Here is a 13,731-nt window from a genome sequence, read left to right on the forward strand (position 1 = left end):
TCGTGTATTCAATTTTTCTCAGATTTTTTGCTCGCCTGCAACATCGTCAAAAAGATGGAAACCCAATGTATCGATGTTTTTTGCTATCAGAATGAAGCTACAACTTTTTTAGTTCACCGCGAGTGTGGAGTTTCCGCAAACCCCAGATGTGGATATTCGCATTGCCGATGGGCCGAGGACCCATCGGTACTCGCAGCTCGGGGCAGGTCAACGTCGCTTTCTCTTTTTTACAACTACACAATTTTACGCTAATGCCCTTAAGCCTACTCTTAGAATTACATACCTGGTACCGAAATATTCCCGATACTACATATGTATGTACGACACTGTACTCGTAATATTGAGAATGCTACTTATAAAGGAAGAGCGTGGGACTCACATTTCGATGCGACGTTGGCTCGGAAAGCAGCAGCAGCAACAGCAAAGGAAGACAGTAGAAGAAAAGAAGCAGCAACAAGAAGTGCAGATATGAGGCAGCATTTTGAAAAACTGACCAGAACTAACCAGTAGGATGACCAGAAGTGACCACTGGGATGACCACAAAGTTAAGGACACTTAAATGACTACTGATAACCACTTGAATGATCTCGTAATCACTTGAATGAGCACTGATAATCATTTGAGTGACCACTGATAACCACTTGAATGACCACTGATAACCACTTGAAGAACCATTGATGACCGTTGGAATAAGCATTACTGATCACTACGATGGTCACTAGTGACCACAGGGTGGACCAAGGCTCAGCAGTAATCCATGGAGGCCCACCCTGGATCAGAGCTATTCGCGAGAACACATGCAACGAACACATTACGAAATACGACTACTTACGCCGACAAGGACGCGCTGACTAATTGAACAATAAGATACCGCCAAACGTTTACCTGAAAGTAACCGTCAACACTGATTTCGATATTACGTATTATTCAATCGAATATCTTTCACTAATAAATTTATTATTTCTGGTTTCTTAATATTTAATAACAATTCTATTTGTTAGAAATATAACCACTATTCCGCACCTCTCCTAAAGTAGTCCGACATGTTTTTAATACTTTACCAAATTTTAACTTGAAGTGGTGTGAATTTAAAAAAATATAAAATAATGTTAATCTTGCGAAATATCAATTAATCCAGATGCTATGATTTAACTTACCGAGATGACCAAACAAATTGAAACAGAAATGGAGACGTGACAACTAGACTTAATAAAATCAGCAAGTTACATTCATGTTGTAAAAGTTACTTCATATCTCAAGTTCCGTTAATTATTTTTCATAACAAATTAGACAATAATATCGCTAATGAGAAGAATTGTTATAATTATTGAGTACTAAGAAACGAATAATTTACGAAGTTTTCTCAATCGCGCAGCGATCACTTGTAACGTAAAACAACTAATTATTGTCGATATTGAATTCAGCGCATGGGTCGTTTAATTTAATTGGCCCTTTTGCGTCTCCTGCATCTCCTGAAGTTTTCTTTTCGTGCTCCCGCATCATAACCGTGGCTCCAGTACGCGCAAACGTATCTTGGTACGTCGAAAGATTTGCGTGCAACAGTTTTGGTCTGATGTAGGCGAGCACTAGAAAAATACAATACAACAACGTATCATTATATATGTCTATCGAGTATCTATTTGATTTTAAGATGAATGTTACTTCGTTTGGCAGTAGGAGGTGGTGCTAGAACTTTCTCGGTATGAGGATTAAAGTATAGATTTTTTATGTGCAGCAATAGTTCGCTTTGTAAATCCTTTTCCTTTTCGGTTTCTTCTCCTGAATCATCCGAATGCGACTTCTTTTGGCTAGCCCCTACAATTCGGAATACAGCAATTCAATTTTTGTAATTTCTGTGTCTAGCTACGTGCTTGGTATTAAATAGTTTTGTATTTAAACGTTGTGACTTACAGTAATTCTTGTAGGAGACTTGGTACACGGATCGTTGATAGTCGAGGATGTGTTTCCGAACTAATTGTTCAGCGGCTTCGTCGAGTTCGGTAGGGATCGATGCAGTGCGTGGATCGATTTCCCATTCCTCGATACGCTCCGAAAAACGATCTCTCGGAATAATTCTGTCAAAAATGTTATGTAAACTTTAATAAAAGCCCCACAGGTTTTTGAAACATTATTCACATTTTAGCTGGCACAGGTCTTCTCTTGATATAATTCCGACTATATTCCGTAGGCAACAATCGACAATAATTTGGCATTTTAACAAAGAATTTATTCACATTTCCACATAAAAAAGAAAATAGAAAGATAAAAGTTACATTGGTTATCGAAATAATAAATGAAACACCGAAGTCTAATTTACCATGTGGAATCAAGATGGCGTATTTTTAGCAGTGACCTAACTAGGGATTAAATTTAACAAGAATTGGAGAATCCGTTTAAGAAAATAAACCTAAGTGTTTCGTATATACATTCAGTCTATTATTTATTAAGGTTTCAGAACAGTTTCATTATAGCTTTTAGAACATGATCTCATAGTTTAGAGTCTCCGAATCTTCTTCTTGACGAAGGTATCGGTTCTAGATATTGCTGACGATTCTTCATATTGCTCAAACCAATCTTACTAAAGGTATCCATATATTCCGAACGACTGGTAAACGGTTCTTCCCACTTGGAGAATGTTTCTGGAACTACATACCCATTTATCAGCATCAAATCTCAACGGACAACAAATCTTACGGAAGCTACTACTTATTCTAATAAGCCTTAATTTTTTTTAAAAATTGGTCATGACCGATTAAAAATTGATACACTCTTTTTACCTTCGTAGAGCGTAAACTTCTTAACCGGATGTATATGAGGTCTCTCGATAGCCGTGTGACGAAAGTTCTTATGATCCCTGTATCCCCCTTTTATCTCCATAACTTCCGTCGGGAATGGAGAGCAATATGGCGAATCGACTGCCGCAACCAGTTGTCTATAGTCTTGGATCGGCAAACCTGAATCCAAACAGTGATAATACTTGTACTCTGTTCGCAAATTCAAATCAATTCGTACCTCTTTTCGAGTAATCCGTTTCGTAAACGCTCTTCATTACGTCATCCGTTTGTTCACAATTGCTGTCCAATAGCGCAGACGCAAGATTAGTCATTTCCGTCTTAACATTTACAAGTTCATTAACAATCTGTCGTTCCTTGTCCGCCAGGTACTTGTACCTGCAAATGTTAAAGAAATTCTCTCAGTCTTGTGTTAACAATAAAGTAAAGTCTTCCCACAAGTTTTACATAGAATTGCTTCACGAAAGTGATACAGGAAATATTCGGATTTTTTACCTATTTTTATTTTTCTCGTGGCCATGGACATCGCAAGGGCATTCTTCGGGATCAATTCGAGGAGAGAATAACCGAATTCCAGTACTCATCGGTGGTTGTGCTGGCTTTGCGACGAGAGGTATCGCGTACGGCCACTTAAACTCATCGTGAGTAATAGTGGCAAAATTTTGTTGAGTTGCAGCCATTGCGGATCAGCGAGTTGATTACGGTACTAGAATTTACAGGAACGTATTTGTAGAAACACATAAATTACTGTTAAACGATCAGTATCTCGCTCTGATCTTAAATTGAATGTACACAGTGATGAAGAATTGTATTGGAACTTAAAGTGATTAAACCAAAAGTACAAAAATTTTATTTATGACGGATTAACGATTCTTTGACAAGATGTTTGATTTAGGTGGAATTTCTCGAAGTTCTTTACAAGAATTTTTCATGTCTGTATTTCATGGTTTCGAAAGAAACAAATTTCGAAGGACAGGCTAATTAATGAGCGATAATTTCGCAATTTCGCAGCGGAGACTTACCGAAAATTTAATTGCAAGAAGACAGCGACTAAGCGTTACATGGCAGAGACGGATGATCGGCGCTGGGTGCACTTCTGGATTTCGTTAGCCTCCGAAAAAACCAGCATAGCGTTTCTTTAGTCAGTACGATTGAGGCAACGACAGCTTTATAGAGTGCGTAGTGCAGCACGGCGTTCAAAAACGTGAAACCGATACGCGCGCCGACAGGGTCGCTCGTCAGCGTTACGTTGTCGTTCAGACACGCAACACGGAGCCTCTTCCACCGAGTATCTTCACTTTGTAGAAAGTTTCCGAACATCCTACGACACCTCTAAAAGTTCATCGAAATCGTTCTCATCTTTCCACTTGAAATTTTGACAAAGAAAAAGAAAAGGAAGCGCTAGCGACGACAGGAGACCTGACAGTTTTACGCGAGCGGCGTAACCTTGCACATATCTTCGCACCGCTCGAAATTCAAAATAAATTCGATGTTGATTAACCATCTGCTACTTTCTTCAGTTCTTGAAATTTATCGCGGAATAATGTAGATTGATTCTGACATCGCAAAGGCGGCGTAAAATTGAAACGTGTTAAGATATAATACGAATCTTTTCACGGCGTTTAGAGACATGGAGAAACTCTGTTAGTTTAGCATAGTGTGTCTACTGAAGTATGCAGAAGATACGGTGAAACGCAAATGTCGTGTCTTTATTTAATAAAATAACTATAGATCTATCAACGTGCACATAATTAGTTCCTTTTTGCAGCTGTAACATTCTATTGTAGTTTAATTTGCAGTCGATTGATCTATAAAGATGCTATTGCAAACTGGATTAAATTTTGTTATATTCATATGTTATAATTATTAGTGACAAATTCAATTTTAAAGACATTAATATTTAGGAAAACGAAATCAAAGTTGGCAAGACAAAATAATTCTGCCATCTCATAATAAAGCCATCTCGTTCTGCTATACATAAATAAGACTGTGAATAAATAATATTGAGAAGTTCCATAGAAATGTAAAACATTTCCTAAGCCGATCCAACATAAGTATCGTTAAAATTCGGGTAAGGGGACGAGGCTCTAGAGACACATTCCGCCAGTTTTGGTTTCCCGCCTTCATTCAATATTTCGTTCTCGGTTTCCGTTTCGCAAACTCCATCAGCGTCCTGAGAAATGTTCGCATAAGCTTTCGCTTCAATGTTGGACCGTTTTTTCAGGTTGCTGCGTGGCCGATCATTCCGGTGTTCTATCGTGGCAAACAGGTGCTCCTGAGGATTCAACGGGGTCGATTTCAGGAATACCTCCTCTTGCGATTGGTTGCAATTCCACCGTTGAACCCGACCCCTCGTCGTCGTAAAAATTGGCCTGGCCGTTTCTTGAATGCACCCGCAATTCAGCTTCGTAATTGTTGTCATTGTGCCGCACGGTTCTAGACTCTGAAACCGTATTTGTCGATATAATGCTAAATCGCGTTTAACCCCTTGCACTATTACGTCTTTCAAAGCTACGTTGATTATGACTGTTTCGTCCTTAATTATTTCCCTTCCCAAATTCCGATGACAGAAGATTCAAATTTTGTTTCGATTCAATAGAAATGATTGGCAGCCATATTTATAATACATATACTCGTTATTATAGTGCACGGGGTTAATTCTAATGTAGCTTTAATTCTATTTCTTTGTTGCATACCTAAAAAAAAAAAATAGTGAGCACCTTACTAAAACACATGACATATTTAACATCTTGATAATTATGAACTCAATGTCTTTAGTTAAGTTTAAGTAATAACATACTCTGGATTTATTATATTTTTATACTAGTCAATTCTTCAATGTTGCAATTACTTGTATAATACATAATTATAAATTAATATGTAATATGACAATGTGTTTTATTTTTGGTTTATGGAATAGTTGTGATCTAGTGCCTTGTTCTATAATAAATAAACAAATAATAGTGCCACTATTATGCCACTATAAAACGCTGAAATTGCTAAACCAATTACCGACTACCGATATATTTTTACTCCGTCTACCAGTTTCAGCGTTTTATCGCTACATGCAATGGCGCTGAATTTAAACTTTATTGGACTTTATACCGTGGCGCCATTTCTCTCAGCCTGTAGGCAAATTGAAAAGTAATTGCAATTAATTAATTATAGCTGAAATACACGAAAAATTATTATTAATGCGCAGCTGGGGATGTCTTCTGGATTTTTTTAACTCCGCGGAATGCGCTACTTGATAAAATTTACCGTAGAAGTAATCAAATAAAATTAAGCAGATTTTAAAATGTATTTTAGAATTTGTTCGTATTTCAAACTTAATATGCAAATAAAACAGTTAAATGATAATATTCTAAAGTCATGGTATTCATTATTTCATTATTTCTGACTCTGTAGTAAAGAACTGGGTCACAATATGGGGTACGCCTACCGCCAAGTTAATTATAAAAGTGGAAAGAAAATCAAAATTACATAAAAAAAATCAATAATAAATCTCGTAAGAATAGTACGCGGGCAATAATAGCAGCATATACATATATTCAATATTCCCTGTGGATATTGGTAACAACAAATAGTTATTTTCGAAAATGATAAAGCAGCAACTATTCTTTTAGTTTATCAATTGCCATGTTTTAGTTCACGTGATGTTAAAGAAAAAATTCAAGCAGGAATAAGCAAGAAATAAGACTACCTAAAGCATTTAATAGAGAAAAATAAAATGTCTGTCACTTTATGATAGCTTTTCTAAGTAAAAAGCAAACGATCAACGACAAAAATATTTCGTGGTATTTCACGTACATTTTTTCCTCTGTTTCTCTCATATAGAGGAAAGCTGGCACTGTGCATTTCCCTTTGAGGGCTCACGGTGGCTGCCGCCAATGTCTTCGCTTCCATATAATACTCCCCGATCAGTCGTTTAATCGCCTGCGTGTAGTATTTTTCGCTCATATCCCGTTTGATTTGTAGCTCCTTCAGCTTCCGCAATTTCTGCATTGCCAGGATCGCTTCCGGCGTATAGTTGCCATCGTAATGAGCGAAACGTGGGTATTTGATAGCGAGGTTGTCAGGTCTTGGGGCGATGTTAACGTAGACCGACTCATTGTTCTTCAACTGTAGAGAATAGCTATCTATATTAAATTTATTAACGAATGAACAAAGCTGTGCTTTTAAAAATCAGCTTAACCAGCTAATAATTTATATTTAGTCTCGTCGATTAGTTTCTTCGAAATCTTCGCAAGCAAGAAATTCAGTGGGGAAAACCACTTGCCAGTGTCCCAAAAATCTCGGTGTTCTGGCACGTGGTGCCCGTTTCCTACAATTTGCTTTACGTCACGGTTCGACTTGTAAATGTTAAAATAAACGCTATTAATCATACGGTATTCTTATCAACGTAGGTGTCCGCAGGCTCGCAGTCAGATTCCTCGGAAGTCCTCGCCCCCATATAATTTATCTCGTGGTCGCAGCCGCACGCTTGCTGATAGATCCTCGATCCCGTACCGGTAAACGAAGTAGTTTTTGGTGGAACTTCCCTCTGCCAGTGAGGTCCCGTCGTTTGCGACGACGTTTTCCGATGGGCCGACACCTTCGGCGACCATCTTATTGCAATGTTTAGTTAACGTCTTCAGAAATACGGATTGTCGATGGAAAATATTTGATCGATCGTTTAGCATACAATAACCTTTATTTAGATCGAAATTGATGAAAGTATAATGATCAATTCAATCAGGTTGAAAGTCTTTTACATGCTGTTGAGTTCGAGATCAAGCATTTTACAATCAACAAACATAATATAATAGAAACATAATACTTGGCCAATCGCCTTTAGCTAACTAAAGTCTCAAAAAATTGCTTTTGTTGTATAAAGAATTTTCGGGAAGATTTGGATAACTGTGATCGATTAAATGCACGCTAGTCAATACGTTATGGCCGTGCGTTAGAAAAAGATTATTACTCGTCGGTCATTCTGCCATGGTTACGACCTGGAGACGAGGTCGTCATTTTCATTCACCTCTAGAGAGACGTCGTCGAAAACCGCCCAGCGATTTATGCATTATTACGCAGAATTTTGTCCACAGCACTGCCTTCTTACGGTTCACATAACCGTATGCGTGTTCTTCGCGTGAATTGACAGGAAAGATCTTGGGCAACTTCAGAGCCTTCAACGTCTTGAGTGAAATGCATTCACAGAGACGATTTATTTCAACTACCAAGACGGTAATTTATAATCTTTATTTCTAAAAGAACTGCACTGCAACATCTTTAATTTAACTATTCAAGGATCCTTGGATTCCTATGGTACATAATGCGAAGAAGTACAAGAATCCCAAGTGCATTTGTGACTTTATTAAAAAAAAATGTGCTGAATCGAAATATGTTTGTTTTATTAATTTGCTATAGCCCAAGCGGGCGCTGCAGTTTTCTTCTGGTGCATTTTCAAGTTCATGATTGCGGTGCCTAATCTGCTGATACTATCTTGGTACTCGGAACGCCACGGTGGTAGTCGAGTTTCTTGAGTCTCATCCTCGCCCTTCTTTGGTTTCTTCTTCGATTTGTGATCTTGTTCCTTTTTGCGTTGCTTAATCAATGCGCCTCGAGGAGACGGCGTCCCGCTTTCTTTCGCGTCAATTTTCATTTTCTTTTGCATTTCCTCAGCTATTATAAATAATTCACTTTAGCGATATTTCTCGTCTATCTACACTCTGTACTGTAAGCTCTATTCAAATGAAAACTATTGTTCTCATTAAAGAATTGCAAAACTCTTCCAATCTCTGAGAAAGATGCTGAATAATCAAATCAATCTTACCGGTGCAAGTTTCCTGTCCCTTCGGGCCATAATCTAATTGATAAGTGGTCATCAGTCGATCTTGGTCCACTCGAAGTATGATCTCATCCTCTGTTGCATCTTTTAAGACTCCATAGAGATTAGGATGCTTCTCCTCTAGCTAAAAGAATGATCTCCGTCATCCAGCTGCAAGGCTCGTGTTAAGTTACGATCAATTTACTTTTTTAAGATAGGTGCTCGGTTGATCGAACTTCGTCACTTCTGTTTCTGGATGAGGCCCAGTTTTTGCAGGATATAGCTGAGGGTCTAAAAGACGTCCCATGGGGCCCATGCGACTCCAACTTTGCTGATCCCCGCATAATTCGGTGACCTTGATCTCGCGAGACTGACCGGAATCGCATCGACAAAAGCTGGCATCCTGCAGCTTCGATGCCGCTCGTTGGACCTTTCTGGACGGCCATATGTAGTCTTTTTTATACGTTGTAATGTACTGGTCCATCCTGTCTTCTGTATTCTATCCTTGAACCATGGCAGCGTTGCGAGAAATATTTTTGCTGTTACTGAGAATTTATTTCGGCGGTGTACATTTTTGTTCTTCTTGTATGGAAGCCTGTAATGATTAAACAGCTATTTAGCCACTATACTGTTTGTGATTTTGCATTCATTGTCAGTTGGAATTTGCACTCTTAATATCATTTCCTTTGAATTTTGTATTATTGTACGCTACAGAAAATCGTAAGAATAAAGTAACAAATAAGCGAATTATCAAAACTAGAAGATAAAGACCAAATTTCTCGATCGAATAAGTTACTTAGAACGATGATCTTCTGAGACGATTTTCACAACCTTCGATCTGCGTTAGCTGCATTTTAGAAATTTATTCACAGAGATACTTTGAATCCATTTTTGCCAGTTTTCTTGAAGAGAATTCAGCTGTCTCGAATTTTTCAGAATATAAAGAAGTTAAGGGAACTTAAATCATGGTTTACCGGCGAAGCTTGCACTGCCCATGCTTTCCGGAGCTATGTGACGGACAACATGGCGTGAAATGCGCGTTCTTTGGCAATAAACTGGTATTTGGTCTGTCGAGGAATCGCGATTCCGACTTTTAAGATCGCGGTGACATTCAGACATCTCTGGCCGGCATTGCTTGTAGCGTAACATAGTTCGCGGGCCGAAAGTTCAGTCATTTCACGGCAGTTCAAACAAACGGGACGGCAGTAGTACGACTACCGTCCCGGGAACAGTCAGCCGTGTATGATTTTAAGTTGCAACGTCGGTTGAGCAAATAAACCGTGCCCAATAAATAGTCGTAGACCGATGCGTTTACGCGCAATGCCGAACAAAGCTGCCGCGTATTAACGGAAGATGGCACCGGCCGTTTCGGGATTATTGTGTTTGGCTTGCGGCCACTTTCAATACGAATTATCCATTTTCCAGGTCAATATTTCAGCCTGACGTAGTTCATCTTAAATAAAAAGAGACGGACTCACTCGAGAATAATTAAAATTATTTCCTTACACTTTCGTTTTTTTATTCTACGAAACGGTACCTCGCCATTCGGGTAATGAGTCCAATAAACCAGACTAAAGATGACAGTCATTAATGCTAATTTTATAACGAATTTCTAGTTTGAAACTATAGTTTAAAAACTAAAATAGTCTATGAAAATTCAGAATCATGTAATGATGTCCCTACCATAATTTTACAATGAGTCTATTGTTCAAAGAAATAATTTGGAAACTAAAATAATCCATAAAAATTCAGTATTGCATAATAACGTCTCTACTTTTATAATGGATTTTTAGTTCGTAGAGACAATTTAAAAATGAAAATTATCCACGAAAATTTGAAATTGCATAACGACGTCGCTGCTTTTATAATGAATTTTCAATTTGTAAGAATGGTTTAAGAACTAAAAATAAGCATAAAAATCCAGAATACCATAATATTTCTAATCTTTACTCGGTGCACGGGTCATTAAGAAATTGTTAACCAGCGATAGAACATAGATGTAATGTACAGATATTTGACACGAGCTCGATCCGTTCGAAGTGCAGCAATTTTCCCAAACCCGTCCACTGTTAGCCGGTCCGTTGCATTACTATTTCAGTGCGCGTAATATTAGTACTTTGCATAGAATTCGTATGTAAACCGGCTTAATTTTGCGCGTTAGGAACGATTCGTTTCAGTCGGGCTGCACGAGCATCAATCTTATTCTCACCCCTACTTTTTCATCGGTGATTGGCCCCGGGCCAAGACCAACAGATAGTTCAATGTGGAGAACTAGACACAGGCCACCGACTGCAATCGACAGTACACCGGAGTCATGCATGCTTTATTTAGAGATACATCGGTTCGAGAGTTCGGTCACTCCGCTTCCGGAATCCGTCGTGTCTTCGCAGCCGGGACAGAGCCTGTACGGATTCTCAATAAACTTTCCAACAACCCACTGTCAACTTTCCTTCAAACAATGCCGACGCAGACGCGGTGCTCTTTATTGCGCAACGGCGGATACCTGCGCAACGTGTCAATAATAAGTGGACCTCGGTTCCTTATGCAAAGTTCCGTGTTCGTAGATCGTTATGTAAAAGACGGAGCAGAGAAAACTATTCTTTCTCCTCAAATTCGAAACGATTTCTTGTGATGGAAATAAGATAAATGTGTTGGTAATTTTGCTAAATGTACATATTTTCTCGCACTTCACACGTTCAATAATTAACTTGTGAATTTTTATGGAGTATCTAAATTTGATAGTTGAGAAATTTGAACGAATTGAATACACATTTTGCTGACTTAGAATTTCATTTATATGTCATAAATTCGCCATTTCTAAAAAGTCCAAGTAACCTTCGGTTCAATTGTAAAAGATAATATCTTCGCCGAGCAAGAGACAATTCTTTAATGCCACAACCTTCATGAATGAACGAACGATAAATCATTTCTTTTACATATTCTAGTTGTGAGATGCGATAATTTATCATATTTTGTATCTAGTCTGCTAAATGTAAGTTTTAAAATAATAAATTGAAAAGTCGAATAAATTACATAGCGTCGTGTTTAAACAGAGCGTTTGCGGAAGGTTTGAAAATTATTAAGAAAATTATTCAAGAATATTTACGTAAACATAAATATTGCTGACGGAATAGAATAGCTTTATTACACTACAGATTCCATGGTATTTCAAGATCATGAAGACGACTAAAATCTTTATCTATATTGACTAGCCACGAGTGTATAAGAACCTGTTTTGTAATAATAAAGCTATGTTTAACAGTACCAAATCTGGAACTCTATATTTACTCAAGAAGATTCACACTTAAGAAAGTCACAAAACTTCTGCGTATCGATCTAGACATGTTCCACCGTCCGCTCGAGGAAGTTCGCAAAAGAAGAGTGCCCGTCTGAATGGAAATGTGGTGCACGGGACACTTAGCCCGAAGATAGAAGCTATTCAAGACCGCTATTCAGCCAGCTAAGAGCGGATAGAGCTTCAGGGATCTCAGGGTCCGTAAAACAAGGCGTCAAAGTGAATTCGTCCAAATCGAACGATGCGACAGACGTCGTGTTTCAACTCTGGCGAAACGATGACGTTACGGGACGTCGAAATTCGGTGGCGAAACGAATCATCTTTGTCGTCTCCGCCCGGCCGCTGGCAAACCTTCCCGCTCCGCAGGAAGAAAAGCTCGGAAACGGACTGTACCGACCGGTTGCTCTAAAGATATCGCTGCGTCCACACGGCCAGGAATAGAACCGTGACGTCGTTGTTCGTCGACGAGAAGCGAACACCAAATCTTCGGTTCGCCACCGACGGAGTCGGCCAATAGGATCCACCTCGAGGTCGACGCTGAAGACGGCACCCCGCGGTTCCGATTTCGTCGCGGCCACTTCCTCGTTTCCCTCGTGTCGTCTTGTGACAATGAACGTCGTTCAAACACGTTGCCGTCTTCTCCTTTTTGTCTTGCGAACCGTCACGATTCTTCAGGAACTTCTTTGACCAGCGGGAGAAACACGACACGACAATTTGTCTGTCGAATTTCATAATGATTAGACTACTGATACCTCCCTTTCGAAATCACCGTTTCGTCGAGTATTTTCGGCAGATGCTCTACCACGTTCATGGTTAGCCTCGTGTCGTACCATTATCTTCACTGTTCAATGATTGATAATGATGCGATTGTATTAATCGTTTAGAAGATAACCTCGCATAAAGACTGAACATTTTATTCTCATTAATATTTGGCCAACATTGGAATTCAATCACAATGTTAACTGTCACGCTATACATAGAGATTGGAATTGCAAATATATGATCATAATGTCCAATCACGTAAGCGGAACGTTAATAAACATGTTAGTACAGTCGTACTTCGAAACAGCGGATAGAATGGTGCACAGAAAAGGAATATGTTGCATACATGTTGTGATATTTTGTTCCATAACCACTTATCTTTGTGTTGCGAATTTAAGGGCTTTTCTTTTACTGTTACAATTTGTTTTCCATTCTTTAGTCTGAATAAAAATATATTATAATCTTTTCGAAGGAAAAGAGAATCATATTCATTGCGTATCAACATTTATTTTTTAGTGCTTATGTGTTTCAATATTTAATGTATGTGTGTCATTGGTGAAAATCACATTGTTTAATCGATAAAATTTATTACAAACTTGATTACATAATATATAATGTAAAGACAAAGTATATGATCTGTACAGCATTCATACAATACGAATGTAATAAATGAATTAAATGTAAAAAATTATTAAAATAATGTCAAAAGTAAACATTTCTTCTACTATGCGGTACTTAATTAATTCCGTTTAAAGAAACTGAATAACATTCATACTTAACAGATTATTCTTAGTAATTTCCATGACGGGTCATACTCATAAAAAATGGCAATTAACATTCATCGGTCTTTGCTGTATCAATTAAATCAGCGATGTTAGAAGACTATAAAAGAGTGGAGAAAATGTAGAATCTATGTTAGCAGTAAGTACTGGCTTTGAACGTCGTCGTCTGAGATAGATTCAATTTCTCTGAATATATTTAGTTCAAGAGTAATGTATTGTATTCTTGCTTTGGTTATGAAATATTTTTGCTACATGTACGATTTTTAACTTGTCTTTAAAGCTGCTAAATAA

General features: G+C 38.2%; 4 protein-coding genes across 4 annotated transcripts; all 4 read right to left on the reverse strand.

Annotated features, from left to right (window-relative positions):
* Nucleotides 1–1,398: 1,398 nt before the first annotated feature.
* Nucleotides 1,399–2,213, reverse strand: LOC144476590 (uncharacterized). Its single transcript, XM_078193702.1, has 4 exons — nt 2,137–2,213; nt 1,912–2,075; nt 1,663–1,815; nt 1,399–1,586 (listed from the first exon to the last, which is right to left on the reverse strand). The coding sequence occupies exons 1-4, from the start codon at nt 2,211–2,213 to the stop codon at nt 1,399–1,401; spliced, it is 582 nt and encodes a 193-aa protein (XP_078049828.1).
* A 274-nt stretch (nt 2,214–2,487) lies between these two features.
* On the reverse strand, nt 2,488–3,472 carry LOC144476365 (uncharacterized). Its single transcript, XM_078193190.1, has 4 exons — nt 3,288–3,472; nt 3,013–3,170; nt 2,778–2,954; nt 2,488–2,645 (listed from the first exon to the last, which is right to left on the reverse strand). Exons 1-4 carry the CDS (start codon nt 3,470–3,472, stop codon nt 2,488–2,490), a joined length of 678 nt encoding a protein of 225 aa, XP_078049316.1.
* Nucleotides 3,473–4,827: 1,355 nt separating this feature from the next.
* Nucleotides 4,828–7,808, reverse strand: LOC144476401 (uncharacterized). Its single transcript, XM_078193301.1, has 4 exons — nt 7,756–7,808; nt 7,180–7,399; nt 6,603–6,914; nt 4,828–5,235 (listed from the first exon to the last, which is right to left on the reverse strand). Exons 1-4 carry the CDS (start codon nt 7,806–7,808, stop codon nt 4,828–4,830), a joined length of 993 nt encoding a protein of 330 aa, XP_078049427.1.
* Nucleotides 7,809–8,187: 379 nt separating this feature from the next.
* LOC144476354 (uncharacterized) lies at nt 8,188–9,085 on the reverse strand. Its single transcript, XM_078193150.1, has 3 exons — nt 8,807–9,085; nt 8,608–8,746; nt 8,188–8,456 (listed from the first exon to the last, which is right to left on the reverse strand). Exons 1-3 carry the CDS (start codon nt 9,083–9,085, stop codon nt 8,188–8,190), a joined length of 687 nt encoding a protein of 228 aa, XP_078049276.1.
* Between the last annotated feature and the right edge of the window lie 4,646 nt (nt 9,086–13,731).

This window comes from Augochlora pura, chromosome 10, assembly GCF_028453695.1.
Source record: "Augochlora pura isolate Apur16 chromosome 10, APUR_v2.2.1, whole genome shotgun sequence".
Taxonomy (NCBI): domain Eukaryota; kingdom Metazoa; phylum Arthropoda; class Insecta; order Hymenoptera; family Halictidae; genus Augochlora; species Augochlora pura.

Coding starts and splice junctions, on each gene's coding strand:
- LOC144476590 (XM_078193702.1), bottom strand. CDS start 2,213: ATGCCAAATTATTGTCGATTGTTGCCTACGGAATATAGTCGGAATTAT. Junction 2,076..2,136: donor AGACCTGTGCCAGCTAAAAT/GTGAATAATGTT, acceptor CATTTTTGACAG/AATTATTCCGAGAGATCGTT. Junction 1,587..1,662: donor ACCTCCTACTGCCAAACGAA/GTAACATTCATC, acceptor GTATTTTTCTAG/TGCTCGCCTACATCAGACCA.
- LOC144476365 (XM_078193190.1), bottom strand. CDS start 3,472: ATGGCTGCAACTCAACAAAATTTTGCCACTATTACTCACGATGAGTTT. Junction 3,171..3,287: donor CACGAGAAAAATAAAAATAG/GTAAAAAATCCG, acceptor TAACATTTGCAG/GTACAAGTACCTGGCGGACA. Junction 2,955..3,012: donor AACGGATTACTCGAAAAGAG/GTACGAATTGAT, acceptor GTTTGGATTCAG/GTTTGCCGATCCAAGACTAT.
- LOC144476401 (XM_078193301.1), bottom strand. CDS start 7,808: ATGAAAATGACGACCTCGTCTCCAGGTCGTAACCATGGCAGAATGACC. Junction 7,400..7,755: donor CATGGCAGAATGACCGACGA/GTAATAATCTTT, acceptor CATTGCAATAAG/ATGGTCGCCGAAGGTGTCGG. Junction 6,915..7,179: donor CCTACGTTGATAAGAATACC/GTATGATTAATA, acceptor TATTCTCTACAG/TTGAAGAACAATGAGTCGGT.
- LOC144476354 (XM_078193150.1), bottom strand. CDS start 9,085: ATGGACCAGTACATTACAACGTATAAAAAAGACTACATATGGCCGTCC. Junction 8,747..8,806: donor CGAGCACCTATCTTAAAAAA/GTAAATTGATCG, acceptor TCATTCTTTTAG/CTAGAGGAGAAGCATCCTAA. Junction 8,457..8,607: donor GGGACAGGAAACTTGCACCG/GTAAGATTGATT, acceptor TATTTATAATAG/CTGAGGAAATGCAAAAGAAA.